General features: G+C 41.9%; 1 protein-coding gene across 2 annotated transcripts in view; it reads left to right on the forward strand.

Moving 5' to 3' along the window:
* The window catches only part of arhgap36 (Rho GTPase activating protein 36), an 81,438-nt gene extending 60,296 nt beyond the window's left edge, over positions 1-21,142 (forward strand). For both annotated transcript variants that reach the window (XM_075450972.1, XM_075450973.1), the window contains exons 4-12: positions 3,686-3,999; positions 10,121-10,325; positions 10,476-10,531; positions 12,154-12,304; positions 13,499-13,647; positions 14,649-14,819; positions 15,428-15,516; positions 15,612-15,838; positions 17,821-21,142. In XM_075450972.1, coding sequence (XP_075307087.1) covers positions 3,686-3,999; positions 10,121-10,325; positions 10,476-10,531; positions 12,154-12,304; positions 13,499-13,647; positions 14,649-14,819; positions 15,428-15,516; positions 15,612-15,838; positions 17,821-18,143 — 1,685 coding nt within the window. In that variant the 3' untranslated portion in view covers positions 18,144-21,142. The remainder of the gene's footprint in view (positions 1-3,685; positions 4,000-10,120; positions 10,326-10,475; positions 10,532-12,153; positions 12,305-13,498; positions 13,648-14,648; positions 14,820-15,427; positions 15,517-15,611; positions 15,839-17,820) is intronic.
* Positions 21,143-25,908: the final 4,766 nt, after the last annotated feature.

Genomic DNA, 25,908 nt, shown 5'->3' on the forward strand with positions numbered 1-25,908 from the left:
CCGTTTCAATGCATCAAGACTTTTCTTGTAGGCGAGGATCCCTTTAAATGGTTAGTGTTTGGGAAAATCTGTTTAAAGACACAGTGTCCATCCATGCTGCTGCTCGTGGTGTTGAGCAGGAATTCTTACTTAAGAGGCAAGTAGAGGATTTTATGTTACCATATATATACAGTGAAAATCAGGTGGGTGGGGAAAGGCAAACAAACAGTAATGCTGATAAGTGGTAAATGCGATTAGTACTTCTTCTCGGTCAACAAGAGGGGAAACTCCTGAAGAGTTGCACCAAAAGTTTTCATATTACACTGTGAATTGAAACAAAACATGAGTCAGGCTCTTAGTCTCGTACTTGATGAATCACCATCATTATAGCCTATTATTTGGCTTTGTAACATGGCTGAAAAGGATAAGACGAACCCACTGTCCAAATAAAAAAAAATGACCAGATTGAAAAAGTTAGACACAGAGGACATCATACAGTAGTTTACCAAAATAAGTATAAAAACCTTTATTTTTCTATAAAGCAGAATATCCAAGAAATAAGATTTCAAAGGTACAAAATATTATCTCACAAATCTAAGCTAAACCTACTCGAACTTAACACGCATACATTATTTATTGAATGGAGGGGAGTCCAGGTACAACCAGACCCTTTCCAAGTCGGCCCACGAATGACTAGACCTTATCGTGAGAAAAAATAAAAACATCTCAAACTGATTTTCAACTAATACTTTGGAATTGTTTCTAAACTGCCACAAACAGAATAAAAAAGTAGTTCTGGTGCCTAAACCCAACCAAGCACTGCCTGAAACCAAAAGTGGTATGAGTCGTAGTATTGCAACTACACGGAAATAACGGGCTGAGATGTGTCTTGTCCTTAGTTTCCTGGTGAAACTAAATGCTTTTGCATGGTATTACTATTTTCAGATCTACCTTTTTAACTTTAAGTTTACAGTTTCTGTTTGTTGGCAGCAACATGAGCTTTTATAAACTATGTAGTAAATCCCTTTTGCATTAGCTAGGAGACATCTGACAGAAGACCAGAAATTAGCATAATTCTCGATCAATTTCTCTATCATACCCAGAGACCTAGTTAATTTTTCATCAAATTTTGACCTGCTATTTGAACATGCATGAATAGCTTCACAATATGTTGAACTAATTAGCTGTTAGCAGTAGCGAAAACTGTTAGCTTGTACCAGGGGCTTCAAGCTAATGCTAGCTGGCAGTTTGCCAGCAAGGCAAGGAGGAAATGGGTGAGCTTGGCACCTACATGTCGTGGAGTTGGTTCAGCCTGACATTACACAGCACGGAGAAAAGGGTTTTAGAGTTGAAAAATGGAATCACCAATTGTAAAAATTACAATTTATCTACACAACTGCTCTGTAGTTACTGAAGAAAGTCACCAGACCGTCTGAGAGTTATTTCAAGCTGAGTCAATCCCATAACTTTAAGGCTTTGCGGGGCATCCTGCCAGTACATCTTGGCAATGCAACCTGCTCTCACCAGGTGTGAATGCACGTGTGTGTTTTAGTCATCCATGTGTTTCTTTTTAAATTAATCATGTGCGTTGTCACGGTTCTCTTAATGTGAGCATGTTAAGTATAGATGCCACCTGATTAGCGTGACTTGCTAAGGTAGCACTGAGCAAGGGTTTCCTTTTTCGTGCATGTGAATGCAGACACACACAGTATCTACAGATGCTGTCTGACTGTGACTGCTGATCTGATGTTTGATGCACATTTACATTTTGCATTAATATGTGTTTTATCATATAAGACTGCAGTTTAGTCGTGTGTATATTAGGAGCAGAAGAGTTTTATCAGCGTCTATTCTTCATGAACATCCTTTCCCAAAAGTAGGAGAGCAAGGCCGCCGAAGACACCCCCTGATGAAATGTCATTTGAAAAGATTTCTCTCCTCCTATATCCTGCAGCTGACCTCTGTGAGGAAACTATTATCTCTTCGGAAGAGTTTTTCAATCAAACACAAATACACTGTCAAGAGTGCAAAAATGTGCCTTTGCTAATATTTTAATTCTAACCACTTTCAAATAACATCATTTGCAATCTTTATTTAAATGTCTATTAAAAGTTTTGAAAATTCTATCTCCAGACGTGAAAATTGATTTAACTGTGATTGCATATGTCAAGCTGGACTCGTGGTGTCTGTAAAACTTAAAGAATAACTGTGTATAGCAACCTTTTAATGATCTACGTTTCACAGGACAATTAGTTCTTACCAGGGGGTGAGTTTAGCTCATGTCTTTAAACCCACACTTTGTAAGAGGCTTAGGCTGGCACTTGTAGCACAACAAAGGGTTTACCTTTGGATCCATGAACATCCCATCCAGGTGCTTCCACCATTTGGCCTCCAATCCAAGCCACCCTGTTGTTTGTTTGTTCATACCCGTCAGTACAACTAACAGGAGTGCCCTTTGAACTAACACCCATACATTCAGCAGGAGATATGGAACATATCAGAACTAAATGGCCATCAAGGATCTTTGATCCTCTCAAATATGATTTATATGAAGTGTTTCCCCATTGAAGGGTGTCAGATGCCACCATGAGACTCCAACAAGACCAAGATGCGACAATTTATTTATTGGTTTATTATTTCTGGTATACGTTGTACAATAAAAAAAAAGGGTTTTTTTTACTTTTATCCAAGGCTTTTTCTTTCTCTAACTGCATTTTACTAAGTGTTGAGTTAGACCAGAGTGTGTGCTAAAGTTTTGGAGTCATAGAAAGTAGCTGGGCGAAGGACCGTGTAACTGACTCTTACCTCAATCGTGTTAGGTTTACCTGTGGTCTGCATCACTGCTGCTGAAGCAAACCTGTGTCAGTCTCATTGTGATGTCTGGTCTGTGGCTGTGGCTGCTCTAACAGGGTTAATCCCTCTTTTAAGTGTTCTCTCTGTCCATTCTGTCTATTCTTATACCACTTGTCAACTTGAAATCTTTTGTGAGATTATTGTGCTCACAAGTCACGTTTAAGTTTTATTTCAACCTCACATATAAACAAACATCTATCTTAACTGTTTCTTAACTGTACCTTGCCAGTCATTATTTGTACACTGCTTTAACCTCAGTTTCTCCAAAATGACAATATGAGGTGCCTCCCATGCCTTACTTGGGTGGGTGACAAGCTAGCAGGTGAGTCTGCAGATTTTATGGACAACAGCTGGACAACAGCTTTGTACAGAGTCAACATATAGCTTTTGTTTGCTAATTTACCATTTACAGTGTAGAATACAAAATTCTACACAGTTAAATTCAGGCCCAGTCATTAGGCCAACCTCTTACTAGAGTGCCCTCTGATGGATCATAAGGCACACTACTTCAAACGCTCAGGTGCTCCAGTCTTTACATCGACATTTCAAAGTTCCCCACATTTGAACAGATGTTAAAAATTTTGAAGAAAGATTGCCAGCATGTCAATGGTGTGGGTTTCAGATCCTCCTCCTGAGCTGTTACTGTGAGTAAATGTGTTTCTTGAACAAAAAGTTACCTGTGCCCACACCGAAAAACATACTTGTGTATGAATCTGTGGCTGGCTTTCTTCCAGTGTGATTCATGTTAAACTATGCGACTCCTCTGTGTCTTGTGGCTCTAGCTCTATCCCCATCTTCATCCCTTGTTCTCTGCTTGTGATGGTACGACATAACTGTTTTCCTTGCTCCCCAGAATCTGCACCCAAGGCGTTCAGCATCCCGCTCTCCCAGGTCATTGCCAACGACCAGGCCTACAAACGGCGGCAGGATGCCCTGAAGGAAAGCAGGCGCGACTGTCTGGACCTGGAGGCCAGCATCCTGCACTTCAGGGCCGAGAAGCGGCAGTTCTTTAATGGAAACAAGCCTCTTGTCAGCTCCTCATCAATCACAGGAGGAGGCCCAGGCTCACCGTCTGCCAACTCAGTGGCACCTGCGCCAGTCTATGACACCCAGAGCTCACCACTGTCGCCCGCATTACTGGATAACACTGGCCGAGGACAGAGGAGAGTGAGTCTGCTTTATGAGTCAATACACACATCAGCTTATAACCTAAACACTTTTCAGTAACTCGGACAATTTGCATTTAGTTGGACTTTTTTTTCATAAACTCAAGAGTTATTCAATGTAACCCATAACGGATAAGAAACCGATAAGAAACAAGTAAAAGTAAGAGTAATTTTGGGGAAAGCTGAGCTTTGATGTAAGTTTTTTGCAATTTTAGGACCGTCTTCATAATAAAAAATAAAAAATGACCTCTGATATAAGTTTGTAGGATATAAGCTGTACCTACTTCGTTTTATTATTTTAAAAACTTCCAGATGGTTTATTCAGTAATTTTGGGAAAGCTGAGCTTTGATATAAGTTTAAGAAAATTAAAAATCTTAAACTGTCTTTCCATAAGTAACTCTCACTTATTGCAATTTTAGGACCGTCTTCATAATAAGAAATAGAGTGCTGTTTAGCTTCATTACTGGGTAATAATTCTCCCGCTTTGTATGAAAATTAAGATTTGAAACAAAGAGAAAAACCCGAATAACAGCTCGAAATTGTGTCAACGTGTTATTGACTAATGCAAAAAGGAAAAGAGTGCTTTGTTTGTAAGAGTAGTTGTAAAGCAGAGTAAGAAATGCTCAAAATGTAGCCTCAAAGTGCCAAAGTCTTTGTCATATAAAGCTGTACCTACTTCGTTTTATTATTTTAAAAACTTCCAGATTCAGTCATTTTGGGGAAGCTGAGCTTTGATATAAGTTTAAAAAATTTAAAAAATGTATTTTCTTAAGCTGTCTTTCCATAAGTAAGTCTCATTTATTTAAATTTTAGGACCGTCTTCATAATAAAAAATAGAAAGTGGCCTCTAAAGTGCAAAAAGCTAATCTCTGACTGCATCTTCAGCTGTAAACATTTTGACAGCTAATTCTTTTATTTGTTGCCACAGCTGTGTGTTGGTAGGAAAAAAATGCAGTGTGTATTTGCTTTTTCCATGCAAATGTGTAAACCCTCTATGCTTCTACCCTGTAATTGCCCTCATGCTGATCTGGAACCAGTAATTTTGTCGAGCTTATAATGAGTATCATAACAGCCATGGAGGATAGTTATCGAACCTGAACCAGCTATCATGTGGAGCTCACAGGAGTAACGTTACGTGGGTGAACACTGCACACACAGTGCTGACTGAGTTGAGACTTTTTATTGAAAATACACTGTAATGTCAGAGTGCTGTTTAGCTTCATTACTGGGTAATAATTCTCCCACTTTGTAGTGAAATTAAGATTTGAAACAAAGAAAAAAAAAACGAATAACAGCTCAAAATTGTGTTGTTGACTGATTTAAAAGGAAAAGAGTGCTTTGTTTGTAAGAGTAGTTGTAAAGCAGAGTAAGAAATGCTCAAAATGTAGCCTCAAAGTGCCAAAGTCTTTGTCATACAAAGCTGTACACTGGAAAAAATTCCCCTCCAAAAATAAGTAAAAAAACAACAAATACAAGACGTTTTTGCTTGAAATAAGCAAAAAATCTGCCAATGGAACTAGTGAAAATTAGCTTGTCAAGATTTCTTGAAACAAAATGTGATATTTAGGACTTTTGAGTTAAAAGTGATCTTGAAATTAGCTTAAAAACCTCTTCAAATGGGAAAAAAAAGCTGGTTTCATATGATATGTGACTCAAAACAATTTGTTTTCAAGACTTTTTCACTTAACAAGATATTCGAGATGTATTGAAATAAAACAAGTCCCTTTATCTGGCTGAAATGGTACTTGTTAGGCAATTGTGTCTTATATCAAGTGTAATGAGATACTCAAATTGGTAATTCATTATCTTTTCATCGCTTCTGTGACACGTTAACTGTTGCAGAAGCATATCTTCAGACATTACACGTGGAGCCGCATGTGTGTAATAACTGCAATCAAGTCATCACGTTGTTGGAAAAAGCAACTGTCATCTGTAATCAGGTCGAAATCACCAACCCAATAAATTTGACCTGCTCTCTTTGCTGTAGTCGCCCATTGCAGTTAAAGGTTTCCGTCTGTAGCGGGTAGAGAAGAGGGAATTCCAAAATGGTCCATTCTCAGTCACAATCTAAGTCCTTTTTGCTCGCATTGTGGAATGTTTCATTTCAAATATGAGGATTTTAGTGACTGTTATCAAGCGTCAAAGATCCGTGAGTGGATAACTGTGTTCAATATGTTTTTAAAACTGATGAAGATGTAACTGATCGTTTCAAAGTTTAACATACCAATAATTTATTAGTTTTTACAAACAAACACGCTTGGATTAAGTAGAAGTTTAGTGTTAATCTGGATTGCTGGCCCAGTCTACCGTGGCCCAATGCCAATCTCCACCCTAAGGCCTTATCTCTGAACCCTCACCGCCTGACCTGACCTCAGACCTATTGTGCTTGAGTATGTGAGTGTGGGAGGGCTTGAAGCATTCAGTGGATAACCATAAAAGCCAGCAGTCGGACGTTATCACCAACAACCTTTGGAGGAATTTCTTCCCACACAGCTGTGCTTGGTTTATGTGTAATTGTAGATGGATGGATCACATTTGTATATCAACAAATTTGCTATTAACTGTGGGTAATTCCTGCAGGAGCATCTGCAAACGCACAGATTCCAAGAGAGGAGCAGGGCTGCCACTTTTTCTTCAAACGTTGAACATCCAATCGAATGTGGGGGAAATTTGAACGTTAGAGCACCATTCAAATGAAAAACTATGGTCTGTTAGTGCTTCAGACCAAGGGGTCTCTAGTATTAGCTTCATCTATTGATCCTGGTAAAATAAGCAACTAAAATGAAAGGGATAGCTGTCCATGTTGCAGACACCATTTGCATGATTAAAAACCATTGATGTAATGTTTGTTTCATATTTGTTCCAAGCTGTTTTTTTAGGAAAAAGTGACAGCTAGGGGGGATGCATAAGGATTTTAAGAGGTCAACATCAGAGCCTTCGTGTACTCAATGTTTTTGGAATGGAACAGCCTTTTGACCTGGTATTCAGCTGAATGTAATCTGTGACTCTAACAGTAGATGCCCCTAAATTCCACACACTCCCCTCATACGCTGAGCTCGCTATGTGGCTGTTGGTCCACCACTCAAATCCAGTTGACTTGGATTTAGCATGTGTAGCTTTGTTGGGGTAATTACATGTAAAATGGAGACTCTCATTAGTCTAAACTGTAGTTTGATACATTAGCAAACAAATATTACCATGATGGCAAGCATTCGGCTTAAGAAAGCTGTTTGGGTGGCTGCAAATTTACAGACAAGTGGAAATACGGCTCTTATTTACAATCACACTCCAGTTCAAGTTTATTTTTTAAAGCACATTTAAAAGACCTGCTTGAATTAAATAAATAGAATAGAAACGTGGTTTACATTAAAATGTATTGATGTGTATTTTTAGCCATGACAGTAACTAGCTTTTACTATTAGAGCATTCGTTGCTGGTTGGTGTCCCATCCTTTTCAAGCTAAATTGGCCTCTGACTCATACTGATGTCTGGACTGTGGCAGCTCTGTGTTTACATGTCTGACAACATGTGTACACGCACACACGGAAAGGTTGACGGATGAGCGGGCAACAGCAGTTATTTGCCTGATACTGTGACTGTGACTTGTCAGGCTCAGAGACGGATAACGTACACAGAAGGAGTAAAGGTTCAAATGAATGACCGGAACAAGCTGGGAGAGAGACTGCAGAGAGCACATTTTGAATTGGAATACATCCTGTCCGAAACTTGCAACACAAATGATTTATAGGTGTAATCTGTTTGTGCTGTAAGTTTGAGTCAGGACAGATGGCACCAAATGCAGCTGAATGTCGGTCAGTCCTCACAGGAGCACAAAGTTGGGATTGCTGGGTGACACTGAAAGTAAACACAATATTAGATGGTCCATTCACATTCGCATCCATCTTGTCAAGTTTTCAAAAGGGTCTTACTTTCTGGACATTTGAAATAGGCTTTTATTTCTGAGTCTGACTGTTTCTGCTTGACTGCGCTGTCGTTGGAAATTCCACAGACACTCGATGTTCCTCCAGAAACTATTTAGAGGTCAAAGTGATTTATACACACAGACTTTTTTTCGGCTCCACAAATATCTGTTGGATGGATTCGTCAAGCTCAGTGACACAAGCTGACTTTTCTATTCTGTTGGCCTCTTGTACTGCCATCTGTCTTGAAATACTTTACTTTTTTTTTTGCTGTCAGTGTCCTTTTGACTTTTTGTCCCTTAATTTTCCTTACAGCCCTCTCATCTACACTTTCACCTGCCCCCCGATCATCTTCTTTGCCTTTAATTCATGTGATGTTTACGGATTATGGATTGGAGACATGCATACTGCATACAACACTGAAACCTGCAGTTATATTTTTTAACATAGACAATAGTTTAGATGACCATCTAATCTGAAGGTGATGTCTCATTATGCAAAACCTACAGAGAGATGTCAGCAGATTCCCTCAACAAAACAGAAATGTAAGCATCTCTGAGCTCTTTGTTTTGGTGTGACAGCCTCCAAAATGGCCATCTGCATTGTTTACATATCTAGAAGGCATCCTTTGTTTTTATTTTTGAGAAAAAGGGCTCGTTTATGGCAGCACACAGATATCCATCATAGGCATCTGTATTTTTGGCTGTCAGTCAGCACAGTAAGACTTTCACGAAAAAATCCAAAGACCACATAGACGCAATAACCTCGCTGGATAATATTAATTAAGCTGCTAACACCTGCTAATATCAAATGACTCTGCATTCATTGCCGGTATTTATCAGCCCCAGCTCTGCACAGTATTTATGGGAACACAACACCAGGGTGCACACGCTAATTTTGAATGAAGATGCTGCACACAGGCCTGCAAGAGTGAGCACAGCTCACTTTTCTTAACAGAAATACACATTTACCCACCAGAACAACTCCCGTGAAGGCTCTGAAACAGACAGCAACAATGTGCAGACTGAAAGAGAAGAGATTAAACAATTCTATAACCACATCTACCAAAAAAATGAAAATGCATAGATTTGTAAATCATTTAAACCAATCTTTAATTCACAATAAGTTAGCTCATCTTGAATCCTATGGCAGCAACTCATCTCAGGGTTGGGATGGGGGCAACAAAAGGCTGAAAAGGGGTAAAAAGTCAAAGTAAACAGTTAAACAGTACAATGAACTGTTCTAATTATCTTAGAAAGTGTGGTCCAACACACTGCAGGATTCAGTGTAATGACATTCCTTCTTAGTTACGAGCTTGTCCCCTGGGAGGTTGTGGTATAATGGACCATTAAGTTGTTGCCCTTAGAGTATTCAGGGTAAACATCCTAATACAGGCAATGGGAAAAGATTTAATCGGCTAGCCTTGGCGCATTTACCCATGTTTAAGAAGACCATTAGTTTTATTCCATCAAAACGCAGATCTTTATCCACTGTGACTTCTGACTTTTCCGCAGCAGAGCAAAGCTAAAGGACCACTAACGAGACTGTTTCTGACTGCTCCCAAGTGGCAGCAAAACGCCATAACATGAAAACATTAAGACTGTGCACAGTCAAACGCCAACCCGCACTCTAACAATGCAGGCAACACGGTGCTGACATGATTCTTAGGAATATAGTCGTTGATATAAGAGTGCAAAAGATTTTAAAACCTGTTGTCCACTGCCAAAGCAAAGACGATACATCTTACCAATAAAGGGTTAAATTAAGTGACCTTTTAAATGTAAAATGTATATATATTATTGTAACGTATGTATGTCGCTGCAGACAGGAAAGCTGAAGCTCATTGGTCCTCATTAACTTGAATTATTTTTAAAAACAATTTAACATCCACATTTGCTTCTTGGCTGGTTGAGTCAGTAACAGTGTCCTTCTGATCCATCATGCTCCTATTACATTAAACTCTACTTCCTGTCTACATTGGCATGTGCATACCAGATTTTACATTAAATATGATGTGCTGTTTCAGTGGTATTAGTTTGGACAGAGATTATTCACGAAGCTCTACAAAACAGCCTGTCTGGACTGACAGTTTTTTTATGTGCTGCTATTTCAATGAAAACGTCTCGGTGTGGATCCTTACAGGTGGAAAATTCAATAAAGAGTTGAGTTTCCTACATCAGTCTTTTCTCTCCACCCTGCAGGGTGGTCTGTCAGTGGACTCCATCTCTGACCTTGTAGAGAGTCAGTCCCGCCTGCTGGAGGCGCTGCAGCTCTCCCACCCGGCCGAGCTAGAGTTAAAAAAATCGCCATCAGAGGGGAGGACCCAGGCCAAGCTCAGCCTCAACCCCATCTATAGACAGGTGCCTCGGGTGGTGGAGAGGTGCTGCAGTCACATCGAGACCCATGGTGAGACTCCATGGGCCATTTGGCATCCCCAAATTTGACGAGAAACACTAAACACTGAGGAGTTTTCAGTTAATCAGTGCACAGTTTCTGGTATTTTTTTTGCATCTACGCAAATGGACATAATTGTAAATAATGATATCTTGTTCCTAGGCCTCCAGACGGTCGGCATTTTCCGAGTTGGGAGCTCTAAGAAGAGAGTGAGACAGGTGAGAACACTCTTTACTTTAACGCTTAAAAATGACAGCTGAATAAAATATTCCCAGCTAAAGACAAAGTACTCTTGGTATGCTAAGAGTTAACTCGTGTACCAAACTAAAAACAAAGGTTATTTCAAATATACAAGCCTTTTTATCAAAAAGTTATTGAATGCTGATATGACAGGCAGAAGGTTACTGTTCCCTTCACTGTTCACTGCCTTGTTTAATACGTTTGTTGGGTCTGCCACCACAGGCTTCTTGGGTTGTAGACATGAATCAGTTATATGTGTGCACCTGTTAATACAAATTGTAGACTGACAGTATTATTTTGCCACACATAATACTGATGGATAGATAGTTTAAAAAGGAAGTAGGGGTTCACTTGAATTTTTCTTTCAAACTGCTTAACATTTCAAAATGTCTGAAATGGCAATTGGCAAAATGTTGCCAAGCTGGGAGCACTGATCAGCTTGGCAACATGTATCACCCTTACACTGTGTTTGAGTCAGGTGTTGACCCAAACGGCTTAAATAACTAAACTTCGTCAGTGGCACATGTTATGTTATGTTAACTAGGAATCAGGTTGATACCGTGTATAAGAGGTGTCAAGCAAGTTGCTGCAGTTCCCACGTTTCCTGAAAGCAGCGTGACAGAGGGATCCCTTTAGCTAGCTGCCGCTCCTGATTCCACAACCCTGTCATCTGAAGCCCCGCCCCTCAATTCAATTCAAATTTCGATTTCAGAAATTCGTTTCAAATAACCATCATTATGACCCTGAAACGTCTCCATAATAGAAGTCTTTGCCCGGTTTCTTGCCAAAACACACTATAGCTACGGTTCCGTGACTTGCTGGTACACAGTAGCTTGTGTTTAGAGTGCATAGAGAAATGGAAAAAAATAGGAAGGGCTTTGTCTATTTCATGCACATGGCAATTGTGCCTCAAAAGAGTACAGTCAAGTACAATTTAATTTGTTTTTTATCATTTGTAAATAAGATTAAGAACAGTTGAGTGTATAGAAATGAGTGCATTCAAAGTGCATTAATCAGGTTGACACATAGAAGTACAGTTTGTGTTTTGTTTGTGAGTGTAAATTCCCAACAGATCCAATTACCATCGCCGCTGCTGTTTCAACCTCTGGTTTACCTCATAGATTATGTATTTATTTGTTGAAAAAAAGATCTGAAAAAATAATGACTTTCTGCTTGAGGCATTACCTCGTCCTTTTGACTTGGATCGGATTTGTTGATCCGTAATACGGAAGCAGCAGAGCGGACTGCGCTGCACGAGCTGCAGTCGGTGTGAACCGGACGCCTCTCGGAGACTTAGACGCTTCTTTCGGTGTTGTTCCCAGCAATGACACTGCTGGGGCTCAGTGGTGATTCACTGTCCCGTGTTTCCTGTCACTCTCCGCTGGCTGCTGGAAAATAAGAACAAGCTTCATGTTGATGAAGTGTTACATCCTGTTTTTCAGAAATCTTGTCCATCAGGGGCCTGTGGCCCCTGTGTCACCCCAGCGAGAGCTTCCATGAACTTTGCGTTTCTATCTGTGAAACCTTTTCCCTTGTGCCTTTGTGTATTTACGGACCACATTTATCGTCTTGGCGTGCATTTGTGTTTTTGCCCCTTTAGCTGCGAGAAGACTTTGACATGGGGGTGGACATCCAGCTGGACGAGGAGCACAGCGTGCACGACGTGGCAGCGCTGCTCAAAGAGTTCCTGAGGGACATGCCTGATCCTCTGCTGCCCCGAGAGCTCTACCCCGCCTTTCTGCACGCCAACCGTAAGCAGATAAACACACCTTACCAAGTCTTACCAAGTATATTTGTCTCATTTCTAGTCAAAATATCTCATTACACTTAAAGGGATAGTTCGCCTCTTTTGACATGAAGCTGTATGACATCCCATATTAGCAATATCATTTATGAACATTGACTTACCCCCTGCTGCTTCTTGTGAACCGAGTTCCGGCCTTGTTTTTGGCGTTGACGAAGGTAGTCCGGCTAGTTGGCTAGGGTCCCGAAAATAAAGCGTCTTGCTTCTCAAAAAAATATGCGTTCAAAAGAGTAATACATTTGCATGCCAAAATCGTCCCTCCAGAAAAAGTCAGACCTCACAATCGCTTGGCGTTATTTTCTCTCCTTTCGTATCAATGCGTGCTGCCACCTGCCGGTAGACGCACCTGTTACGGTGTTTACTGCTCGGTCTGCACTTCGGTCTGCACGGTTTACACAGCACGCAGAGATATGAAGGTAGAGAGAAAATAACGCCAAGCGATTGTGAGGTCTGACTTTTTCTGGAGGGACGATTTTGTGATGCAAATGTATTACTCTTTCCAACGCATATTGTTTTGAGAAGCAAGACGCTTTATTTTCGGGACCCCAGCCAACTAGCCGGACTACCTTTGTCAACGCCAAAACGAGGCTGGAACTCGGCTCACAGGACGCAGCAGGGGGTAAGTCCATGTTTATAAATGATATTGCTAATATGAGATGTCATACAGCTTCATGTCAAAAGAGGCGAACTATCCCTTTAATATCAGACACAACTGCCTAACAAGTACTGTTTCAGCCAGATATAGGGACTTGTTTGAAGACGATACATCTTGAATATCTAGTAAATGAAAAAGTCTTAAAAACAAATTGTTTTGAGTCACATATCATATGAAACAAGCTTTTTTTGACATTTGAAGAGGTTTTTAAGCTAATTTCAAGATCACTTTTTATCTCAAAAGTCCTAAATATCACATTTTATTTCAAGAAATCTTGACAAGCCGATTTTCAATAGTTCCAATGGCAGATTTTCTTTGCTTATTTAAAGCAGAAACATCTTGTATTTGTTGTTTTTCTTACTTATTTTTGGAGGGGCATCTTTTCCAGTGCACGTAGAAAAAGTGCCACGAAAAAAAACAGCAAATAACACGTGGTGACATGCGATCACACCAACCTCCTCCCCCTCTTCTCTGTGCCCCACCCAGTGCTGAGAGGAGCAGACCAGCTGCAGTGCCTCCAGCACCTGCTCTACCTACTCCCTCCCTGCAACTGTGACACGCTGTTCCGCCTCCTCACCTTGCTGCACACCGTGCAGAGCTACGCCCAGGACAGCATCGGAACCAACGACGAGGAGGTAGGCTGCGTCACGTAGTGTACCTCAGTTCTCCAACCATGTCGTCAGGGTTCAAGTTGAAACATGAACACTTTATGAGAACTGAAACTGATGCCGCTTAGTTGTATCGCTGAAAGTAAATCCAAATTTAGGACATATCAGCATTTGATTCACAAGTTTCGACCATCCCTGTTTAAGGTGGAATATTTGCACGCAGTCCTAATTCTGCCTGAGCTTCCTGAGACCACTGGATCCCACTGCCTGTCTTGGCCAGGACAGTAGATGAAATAAAAAAGGAAATGAGATGAAATAAATAACAAATAAAGCTCTGTTTTCATGTTAGATTAAGGCAAGTGAAAATTACCCCTTTTTTTTCCCTTTTCCAATAATAATCTCAATATTTATCGCGTTTAGAGCATCCTAGGAGCACACGAATGAGCCATAAATGTATAATATTAGTTTTTCCGCAAAATGAAGGCAACAAGAACATGGAGTTTCTCATTCATAAACTTGTTTATGTCCTGATTTAATAAGAACTATCCTTAAAAATCCCCAAAAAACTTGCTTATCTCACCCAGAAACGCAGATTTATTTATTTATTTATCATTCTTTTACTTTTAGTGCACCATGAATGTATTCAAACCCACTCACATCTGTGATGTAATTTCTGTAAAAACATTCAGGAGTTCAACAGAGTTTAATCACTCGTGTTTTTCTTTTCTGTTGCAAAAGGCAGCACAAAAGAAAATGCAGCAGAAATATTTCCTCTTCTTCTTCCCGCTGATCTCCTGGGATTTAAGCTTTGCCGGTTTGTTTGAAGTCAAATCCTTAAAAGATGAGAAGGATTAAGGTTTTTTAGAGTCCATTGAACAGAATTTAAGTGACCCAGTCAGATCCCTCTTGAATTGCACCCTCACTTGAATGCCTCACTACTCTAACGCTCTTCATCTCCTCCTCCTCCTCCTCCTCCTCCTCCTCCTCCTCCTCCTCCTCCTCCTCCTCCTCCTCCTCCTCTCCTCCAGATCCCTGGTAACAAAATGACGGCCGCCAACCTGGCGGTGATCTTCGGGCCGAACCTGCTTCAGAAGGAGCAAGGAGGAGATGTGAGTCCTCACACGATGGGGATCGAGGACAGCACGGCGATCATCAGCGTGACTCTGGTGCTCATCCAGAACTACCGCAGGCTGTTCACGGTAGGAACACTGGAAAAAAAATTAAAGTCTTACCAAGTATATTTGTTTCATTTCTTGTCAATATATCTCATTACACTTAATATAAGACACAACTGCCTAACAAGTACTATTTCAGCCAGATATAGGGAGTTGTTTGAAGACAATACATCTTGAATATCTTGTTAAATGAAAAAGTCTTGAAAACAAATTGTTTTGAGTCACATATCATATGAAACAAGCTTTTTTTGACATTTGAAGAGGTTTTTAAGCTAATTTCAAGATCACTTTTATCTCAAAAAGACCTAAATATCACATCTTATTTCAAGAAATCTTGACAAGCCGATTTTCACTAGTTCCATTGGCTGATTTTTTTTTTTGCTTATTACAAGTAAACACGTCTTTTGTTTGTTGTTTTTTTTACTTATTTTTGGAGGGGCATTTTTTTCCAGTGAAAGGACACAAATTCAGCCTCATCATCTCAGCATGGTCCTTTTGGTTGTGAAACATGCTTCGGATAAAGACTTCATCCTCGCATGCATCTGTTTGACTCTCATCCACTTCACAAGATTTGACTCTAAATGTGAATCGGCACTAGTTTAAGTGAATTGACTTCATGTGTGTTCCTGCAGGTGTCTGCAGAGCTGCAGCAGGAAGTCCTGATGAGTCTCATCCAAACGGACCCGGACATCATCGACTACCTGCTGCGGAGGAAACTCAGGTGAACCGAGTCCCATCCGGTCTGCTGTGTTGCTAAGCAAAAGCAGCCGGGCAACAAACTCATACTGCAACATCTGTGTGTCTGCCTCTCCACAGCGGGAGTCATCTGACTTTGGAGGGCAGCACTGAGTCAGGGGGCCGCCGGGACACGGGGGTTTCTCTCGACTCTGTCGGCGCCTCGAGCGGAAGTCTGTCCCCGCTCGAGCCCCCGTCGCCACTCTTCCCCCCAGACGGCAGCGGCGGTGAAGGCAGCCTGACCAGCGAGGTCTTCCTCAACGTCCTCAAACTGAACCAGAACAGGAAGCGGCAGGAGACGAGATACGGTACTCGCTCAGTTGGTGTCATTTCAACAGCGTTTACATGTGAATTTGTAAGGATTTAAGGTCAGTGGGGATCGGAGAGGCCGGTGTCAACATGTTTTGGATTATTGTAGTTTTGTTTTTGTAAGTGAAAGAAATACATGAAGCACTCCCAATGGAGGAAAAACGGGTTCCCTGGAAAGTTTTTAGGCAGCGTGAAAAAAGAAACATAAAGCTGTTTTGAATTTGCTGAAAGAATAAAAACAATATAAATAAAACTGCAGACTCAGCAGTCTTGCAAGATAAGACAGCATCAAACCCAGAATGAATTGAATCCCTTATTTCCTTCAGGGGTCGATCACTTTTCAGTCACTTTTGTAGGCATGAAGCTACTCTCTGAAGTCTCTGCCAAGTGCTGAGTGAGTGGAAATCTGGAATGAAAGTGTCCAAAAGTACAATACTGTGCAAAAGTCTAGATCCACCCCTCGTTTCTATTTATTCAGGCTTCCAAGCAGCCAGACTTTCCTGTAATCTTTTAATGTGGTCTCGATCAGTTCTCCAGGCCTTCTGAAGATCTTTCAAAGAGTTTTTGTAGACTTTGGCTGATTTTTCTCTCATTTTTAGTTCAGTCCTTGTACCTGACCGACTTAAGAGGAATGTACGTTTTTGTTTGTCTTGTTTCAACTGACGTATGAAGCATTCGAGCACAAAAAGGCACCTAACTCGAGGGATGAATCAGTACTGCGTCAGTGGGGTTACACGACACTGAAAGGATCGGATTATTGGCTAAATTACAATAAGACTGAGTTATTAAGTGCATGCAGACACCTTAATCTGAAGAAATTGGGTCGAATCGAGTTACTCGCAATCGGATTAAGACACCGAAATAACTCGGTTGAAAGTCAAATTAAACGTGTTTGCAGACGGTGAAGCACGTGGTGAATTAGACTTTGCGTTCTGCGCATGCGCGAGATTTTTTCCCGGGGTCGGGAACCGGAAGTCGGAAAAGACGATATTACTGTTGCCGTCGCCGTCAGAAACAAACAACGCGATGGAGAATGCGCCGTTGCGCATCGCGTTTGTGCAATAAGCAGCTTATCACAGACGAAATGTAGAGGGACGCAGCTTCATCTTGCTCTTCATGACATGCTTTGTGCCTCTGATTCGATTAATTCACCGCCATATATCCAAGGATAATTACCCTTGCTCATAATTTAGCCAATTATCCGATCCTTTCAGTGCCATGTAACAGAGATGGGGATTCAAGTCACTGTGACTTGGACTCAAGTCAAATCGAGTCGCTGTTTTGATGACTTGTGACTTGACTTGACAAAAAATAAAAGACTTGAGACTCGACTCGGACTTGGAAGTTAAAGACTCGGCGCTTGACTTGACTTGAGACACAATGACTTCAATGACTTGAATGACAAGCATCTAGCATAACTTCCAACTTTGTTCGTCATTAGAAGATCCATTCTGACCAGTAAGTGCTTGTCAAATTAGCTAATATTATCCTGTTAGCCTAGTCGGTAGTTAGCTAACGTTAGCTTGATATGATACGGGGTGGGCAGGTTGGACACATTGGCCAATGATGTTTACTGACAGTTATTTATATCTTGTCTTTTCACTTTATTAAGATCAGATTCTGCGGGTAAAATTGCAAAAATAAGGTGACTTGACTTGACTTGCCCAAGAAAAAATTACTTGGGACTTACTTGAGACTTGAAAGCTAAGACTTGAGACTTACTTGAGACTTGCACATGTGTGACTTGGTCCCATCTCTGCCATGTAACCCCACTGACTGTGGTTGTGCTGCAGTACAGGTGGCAGAGTGTAGGAAGGATAAATGAGGCGACAGCACCATCTAGCTGTGACAATTGGCAAGTTGGTGAGGTAGAAAGCAGTGAAAAAAATTCAATAGATAAATGACACTTGCAGTCATTTAAAACAAAAAATAGAAAACAAAGTGGTTCCTAAAGTTCACACTTTATTTTTTGATCTTCCAGGCGAGGTCCCTCCCGGCAAATCTATCCGCCACATCCGTCAGTTCCACTCCCACCACAACCTGCTGAGCCTGTCCCAGCCCTCCGCTTCCTCCTCCTCCCGACACCAGAATCAGGACGCCGACCCGCAGGAGCGGAGGGGCAGACTGGGCTCTGCGCTGAGCCTCACCCTGGGCAGCAGGGGGAGCTGCTCCAGTCTGAGCGGCTCGACCGACAGCAGCATCTGGGTGCGGCAGGTGCCGCAGGACGACGGCAAACCATCCGCGGCCTCCAATTTCTGGGACTTCTTCACTGGGAAAGGGTCCGGCTCAGAGACGATGGTATGATGAAGGGCGAGAAGACAAGGAGGATCATGAAGGGAAAACTGCGTGTGCTGTTGGCAGAGGCCAGAATTGAGGGGTAAAGGTCCATCTCCATCTCGAGGTTCTCCCTGACTTTCCGACTTAAATAGCAAACATTCCGAAACCATCCCAATTTGAATTCTGGAATTCTAAGGCTTTTTGGCACCACTGAAATGACCATCAGTAAGGCATTAGGAAACGAAGGACAGTACTGAGGGTCTATTTCGGATGGAGGGTGTGGATTGTGAAGGATGAGAACCCCCAACGTGAGCAGATAAAGGACAAAAAACTGAATTTTGAGATGATCTGATGCAGTAATAATAGCGATGTACATATGGTATATTATGTGTAGACATTATTTTACAAACATACACACACACACACACACACACAACCCTTGTCTGTATTTCCTACAACTGCATAACCAGCCATCGCTACGTGGCCTCTACTAACACTTCCTCGAGACTAACACCATGGGTCTCCTTTAGTTTATCTTAATTCACAGATACCATACAAAAATGATTGTACAGTTGAAAATAACCAAAGTTTTCCCAGTTTTAAGCCAACTTTTGGACTAAAAATCCCTGAAATCAATCCTTACTCGACTCCACACAACTCTACATGCCTAAATATCAAACTTGGTCAAAATCTTCAAGGGACACAAACATGTGCAGGCTTGCTAAAGAATGAGCGAGGAGCAAATCAGAATAAACTCTAATCCCGGGCCACACCGTAGGTCATGATTCGGGAACAAAAGCATTCAGTAGCGATTGGAGATGCTTGCACTTTGTTTGAGGCGAACGAGAAGTTATAGTTTTGTACCTCTCAATGTTTGAATCGGAGTTAGTGATGGGTTAAGAAAGCAGTGGTATAATCAGTTTATGGTTGTGCTAATCATTAATCATCAGTATCTTCTTGCCAATTCTTAAATAATGGGTCATTATCAACCATATTGTCCTAGATTAGCAGCGATGTGGGGAGGGCGTCTGCAAAAAATGACAACTCCTTATCATATATTGTAAAATTGTTCCGTGATGCTTCCGTGTACACACATATTATATGATATGGCTTGCAAAGATAGCGCAAGTTGCGTCCAAAAGTTGAACAAAAGGGGGTTGATTGGTGTGCCGTTTTTTTAAGGTGCTCAGTTTTTCTACTTTTTTCAACCACATGGGCGTTAGATTGACTTCACGACCAGGTGACTGGCGAGTCGGGATGAAAAAAAGGGGCCAGACCGAGTCGATAAGTTGATGTATTTTTCATGTTTTCATGTCTGTGAAGTTAGTTGTAACATGACTTCTGTATTCATCTAAAAGTTTTATCCGTCAGGGCATGATTTAAAAAAAAAAGTCATCTGGTTCCTACTGGGTCATAAAATGAGGTAAATTCAGCATCAGATGAACAACACGTGACATATTACATTGTGTGATTATTTAAAAGTCCACTCTTACTGCTTCCGTAGGAATTAGGAGGAAAGACATCAGCAATGATCTTAGATAAGCAACCGGTGCGGCTCATCAATTTGGGAAGGGTTATGAGGCTATTTCCAAACTATGTGCAGTCCATCATTCTACAGTGAGAAAGATTATTCACAAGTGCTACACCACAGCTACATCTCAGACTCCACGGGCCTCAGTTAGCATGTTAAATGTTAAAGTTCATGAAAGCACAATTGGAAAAATTGGGAGGGTTGTCAGGAAAAAGCATTTTCTCTCTAAAAGAGAAGAATGGAATTGCAAAATTTCATCTGAACAAGCCACAAGACTGCTGGAACAATGATGAGCCCAAAGATGGAGATGTTTGGTCATAACACACAGAAACACGTTTGGAGAAAACCAAACACAGCATATCAGGACAAACCTCGTACCAACTGTCGGGCACGGCGGTGGAGGGCTGATGATCTGGGCTTGTTCTGAGGCCATCTGTCCTGACGACTGAAAGTGAGTCAAAATTATCCCACACAGAAAGTCTGAAAAAAAGAAAGAAATCATGGTGCTGCCGTGAGCCAGTCCAAGTCTAGACCTCAGCCCGAAAGAAATGCATCCCACAGTAAACAATTACTTTAAGTTATTGCCAATAAAGGTGGTTCCACGTGCTATTTGGCTCAGTTTCGTTAAATGCGTAACGGCACAGTGTAACATGTCATGCGTTGTTGTTTATCTGAGTAAATGTATTTAAGACCTGGTAAGGACCAGATGATTTTTTATTTCTTTTTCCTCTAAGGGGTGTACTTTCTATTTTGCATGAACGTACATGTTATGTTTACCTTTCAGTTGTAAGCCATTTGTCCATCTGACCTCAGATTCTTGTTTTTCCACTTCTCTGAGGTTCGATTGTAGGATTCTGTCACGCGGAAGTCGCAGTAATTCCCAATCTTCCATAAATAGCCTTCGTGCCAACATCCAGAAACAATAAACTACAAATTGCAGCTTTATATTTTCTGACAGCTTTGACATGTCAAACACAACTGAAAACGAACGGACGGCCTGAAGTTAGCTACCATCTCACGGTACTGGAAATGTTGAGTGTTTCACAAGCTACACTGAGCTACACAAACGCTGTTTAAATTCTAAATGTTTCATTTGGGTGTTGTGTTCCTTTCAGCACAGGAGGGCATCATTCACCACTTTATGGCTGTTCCTAAAGTCTGTGGACACAGCACCTCTGCGTCATGTGTATGAACAAATATATTAGGTTTGGGTAATAGTGCCAAACAACTAGAAACTGTACAGATCCTGTGATTCCATGTTCCTTTTCTTGTACAAAATGTTTTTTTTTTGTTTTTTTAAACTTTCAGTCCTAATTTTTTTTGTCCGCAAACAGAAAGTGTACAGAGCCCGTCCTTCACCTCAGCAGGTGAACGTTTCGTAGAGGAGAACAAGCTATATTTTTTTCTTCTTGTCAGTTTTTCTATGTCATTGTAAAACCCATTGAAGTGTGCTGAATCGCTGTTCCACAATAAACCTCCCACATGCAGGAAAGTAGACGCGGACCTGCTCATTGTTGATGGCGGGGGGGGGGGGTATGAACGAGTCATCGTTCCCAGAGGTCAGGTCGTGCTTTTGGCAGAGGAAACGGGCATGTGAGGAGTGATCATGCGTGTCAGAAGAAAACAAAAAAGCCCTGAGGAAGATGATCTCACTCACAGGCAGAAAGCTCTTTAGCTTTTAACTTCAGCGGCTTCCATTAAATTCTAAAAGGTTGTTTTTTTATGGACTTACTGCTCCAATTAGATAGAATTAAGACGAGAGGAGTCATCTGAATTCCCATATTTCGGTTTGGACATTTTTAAGTACACCGAAGACCTGAGGAAAAACTCTTAAGAACGTGTGGAAATGTGAAGTAAAAGCAGATTTTAATATGTTTTAAGATAAAACATTGTCATTCTACACACAAAATGCGAAAGGGGAAAAAGAAAAAATATATATATTTTGATTTTAACAACGATTTAAAATGCTTGAAGTTACCAGCCCAAATCAAAAGTTGGAATGGTATGGAAAGTATTAGTGTTCCTAAAATAAACAATGGAAGGGATTTGGCATTTTTCTCCCTCTATAATATCATTAAACCATTCAAGGAATTTGGGGGACAAGTCAAAGGGCAAGGACACCACATCAAGAACTGTCAATCATCAAGAGCGGATATAAGGAAAGCCTTTATCAAGCACTATGATACCATCCCATTCACAAATGGAAACCTCGTGTTAACCTCGTCTACAGGTGGTGTCAACTTCTCTGGACTCAGAAGCATCTGGGATGGACCATCACAAGACGGTGGAAAGCAGTCAGGATTCCAGAACTTCTTTTAGGGGGAGGAAATGAGGTTGCATCCAGAGCCTTAGTTCAATTCAATTTCAATTCAGTTCAGTTTTATTTATATCGCACCAAATTACAACAAATGGCATCTCAAGGCACTTAAAAAAATATTGTCCAATTCAAGCCAATTGATGTTCAATTCATTGTAATCATAATCCAATGAAATCCAATTAATTCATTTCAAAATAATCCAATTCATTCATATAGAGCCAATTCAAAAACAATTTCCTAAGAAAACCAACAGATTGCACCGAAACTTGTCTTCAGTCCAATCTCCCGTCCTGAGCGTGCCTGAGGCGACTGTGGAAAGGAACGACTCCCTTTTAACAGGAAGAAACCTCTGGCAGAACCAGAACCAGGAAGGGTGGCCATCCGCCTCCACCAGCTGGGGGCTGAGAGGACAGAAAAGAGGGGAAAAAACCACTGTAACACCATTCAAAGGATATCTGTTGATACAGGGAAACACAAGTTAATGACCACAATAATGTCACATGCACATAATATCATTTGAGAAATTAAACAGGAGAAAAAGAGAGTAAAGTGAGGAAAGGTGTGACAGATGAGGCCCCCCAGCAGTCTAGGCCTATAGCAGCCTAACTATGGGATGTTTCAGGATCACCTGAGCCATCCCTAACTATAAGCTTTATCAAAAAGGAACGTTTTAAGCCTGGTCTTAAAAGTGGAAAGGGTGTCTGCTTCCCGGACATTTACTGGCAGCTTATTCCACAATAGAGGGGCCTGATAACTGAAGGCTCTGCCTCCCATTCTACTTCTAGAAACTCTGGGAACCTCAAGTAAACCTGCAGTTTGGGAACGAAGTGCTCTGTTAGGAAAATATCTTACAATGAGATCTTTAAGATATGATGGAGCTCGGTCATTAAGAGCTTTATATGTAAGGAGAAGAATCTTAAATCCATCCATCTATCCATTATCTATACCGCTGAATCCGTCGATCGGGTCGCGGGCGGGCTGGAGCCTATCCCAGCAGTCAATGGGCGAGAGGCGGGGTACAAGAATCTTAAATTCTATTCTGAATTTAACAGGAAGCCAATGAAGAGAAGCTAAAACTGGAGAAATGTGATCTCTCCTGTTAGTTCTCATCAGAACTCTGGCTGCAGCATTTTGGATCAACTGAAGGCTTTTCAGAGAATGTGTGGGACAGCCCACAAAAAAGAATTACAGTAGTCCAATCTCGAAGTCACAAATACATAGACTAGTTTTTCTGCATCTCTCTGAGACAAGATGTTCCTGATTTTAACAATATTACGAAGATGAAAGAAGGCAGTCCTAGAAACCTGTTTTATATGCGAGTCAAATGATAAGTTCTGGTCAAAAATAACTCCAAGGTTCCTCACTGTAGAACTAGAAGCCAAGGAAATACCATCTGGAGTAACTGTATAAATAGATAATTTCTCCCTGAAAAATACCTCTGTGACCCGAACATTGAACTTTGTGCTGTTGGACTGAGACCATATTATCTGCCCAGGGAGTTCACACAGGTAATCATGGTGGCTGTTTATGTCCCCCCCTTGAATTACTCCGGTCCGTTCTTGAGCTTCCAATTAAAGAATCGAATCTAACAGCGCCAAATACCTTTCCCTATATACCGGCTCCAAACCACTTCTATATTCACTCATCTCCATATTCTCCATGTTGTTGCTATGCTGTAGTCAAGCGTCCAGCCCACCAAATTAAATTTGCACGCTCCCGTGATGACGTAACTGAAACCCAGCTATTGATGGGCTCACAGAGTGTGTCTCTGATTACATCAACTTCTGCGTAGACACCATCGTCCCACCAAAGACTGTCCTTTGTTATCCAAATAACAAGCCGTGGGTGACAAAGGACATGAAGAACATTCTCAATAAGAAGAAGAGGGCTTTCAGAGCTGGCAACAGGGAGGAGGTGTGAACGATCCAGAGGGAGCTGAGAGTGAAGATTAGAGAGGCCAAGGATAAGTACAGGAGGAAGCTGGAGTCGAAACTCCAGCAGAACAACATGAGAGAGGTCTGGAGTGGAATGAGGACCATCACTGGCTTCAGACCATCCAGCAACGGAGGAGTGGAAGGCAGTGTGGACATGAGATGAATCTGTTTTTCAACAGATTTGACTCAGTGAACCTAGCTCACCTGCTGCCAGCACCCACCCCTTACTCTCTCCCTCCCCCGTCCCACAGCCCCTCATCTTCCTGTGATGGCCCCCCTCACACCTCCTCCCCCGGCTCCCAGGCTGACTGCACTCTCCAGCATAACACCTCCACCCCTCCCCCTCCTGTCACCTCTACACTGACCTTCACCCCTGATCATGTCAGGAGACAGCTGAGCAGACTCCACTCAAGCAACTCTGCAGGCCTGGATGGTGTGAGCCCCCGGGTGCTCAAAGCCTATGCCCCCCAGCTATGTGGAGTCCTCCACAACACCTTCAGCCTGAGCCTGAGGCTACGGCTACACGAAAACGAAACAAGGTTTTTTTTGAAAACGGGTACGAAAATTATTGCGACCACACAGGAAAGCTTCTGTGTCCACATGGAAACGTGACGCTTGCTGAAAACGATGCAGTACACACGAAACACCTAGGTGCGCTGTAAGCCACCCCCACCGGTTACACCAGAACAATAGAAGAAACAATGCGCATGCGTGTACGCCCCTACTTCTACCAGTGCGAAGCTCACGTTGTTCCTTCAACGATGACGCTGTAGTTAGCAGTTTCTGCAGCAGTGCTGCTATCAATGTTGTGGGGTCCATGATGATCGCTTTCTGTCCTTGTTGTGTTGTCTTCTTCTTCCGGATTTTGAATGAAAGCCGCTTTTTGTTCTGGTCACTGACGTATGTGTATACGTCACTGGCGTTAGCCATGTGGCTGTGACGCAGATGTAAACAAATCCGTTTTGGCTGTAACAATGGAAACGAAACGACGCCGTTCTCAGATCTTCCCACTCTGGAACCCATTCTCCAAAACTATCGTTTTGGGGTAGTGGGAACGCCGGCTCCGTGTGGCCGCGACAGCCAAACGATAAGCAAAAGTATTGTTTACAGTGAAAAACGTTTTCGTGTAGCCGTAGCCTGAGTCTTCACAAGGTCCCCGTGATGTGGAAAACGTCATGCATTCCTGTGCCGAAGACGCCGCACCCCAGCAGCCATAAGGACTACATACCCGTGGCATTGACGTCACACATCATGAAGACCCTGGAGAGACTCATCCTGGAACAGCTCTGGCCCATGGTCAGACCACTTCTGGACCCCCTCCAGTTCGCATACCAGCTGAGGTCCTTCAACATCTGCCGGACAATGCTGCGGATGTTCTATGAGTCTGTGGTGGCCAGTGCCATCCTCTACGCTGTTGCATGCTGGGTCAGCAGACTGAAGGGGAAGGACGCCAACAGACTGAGGAAACTTATCCGCAAAGCCAGCCACGTTGTGGGAGAGGAGCTGAACTCTCTGACAGCAGAGTCAGACAGAAGGATGCTGTCCAGGAGAAAATCCATGCTGGACAATCCTGCACATCCTCTTCACAATGTGTTGGTCAGCCACAGAAGCACCTTCAGCCAGAGACTGATTGCACCCCGCTGCACCACAGAGCGCCACAGGAAGTCATTCCTGCCTGTGTCCATCAAACTGTACAATTCCAGTGTCTGACATTACTTCAACATGTGCAATAACAATAATAATTAGCTACTGAGTAGCATTGTAAAGACTGTTTATTGTTTAGGCAAGGCAAGGCATCTTTATTTATATAGCGCATTTCATACCACAGGCAACTCAATGTGCTTTACATAAAGACAAGGCATTTAAAAGAACAGCATAAAGCAGCATAAAAACAAGCAATTTAAAGAGAAAAAGTAGATATAATAAAAATTAAAACACAGATAAAAGCAACCAAAGAAGAGGGGAAAAAGAAAAATATAAACTCAACCATGAGCACACCGAAAGAGAAAT

The sequence above is a fragment of the Odontesthes bonariensis genome, chromosome 19 (genome assembly GCF_027942865.1).
Source record: "Odontesthes bonariensis isolate fOdoBon6 chromosome 19, fOdoBon6.hap1, whole genome shotgun sequence".
NCBI lineage: Eukaryota > Metazoa > Chordata > Actinopteri > Atheriniformes > Atherinopsidae > Odontesthes > Odontesthes bonariensis.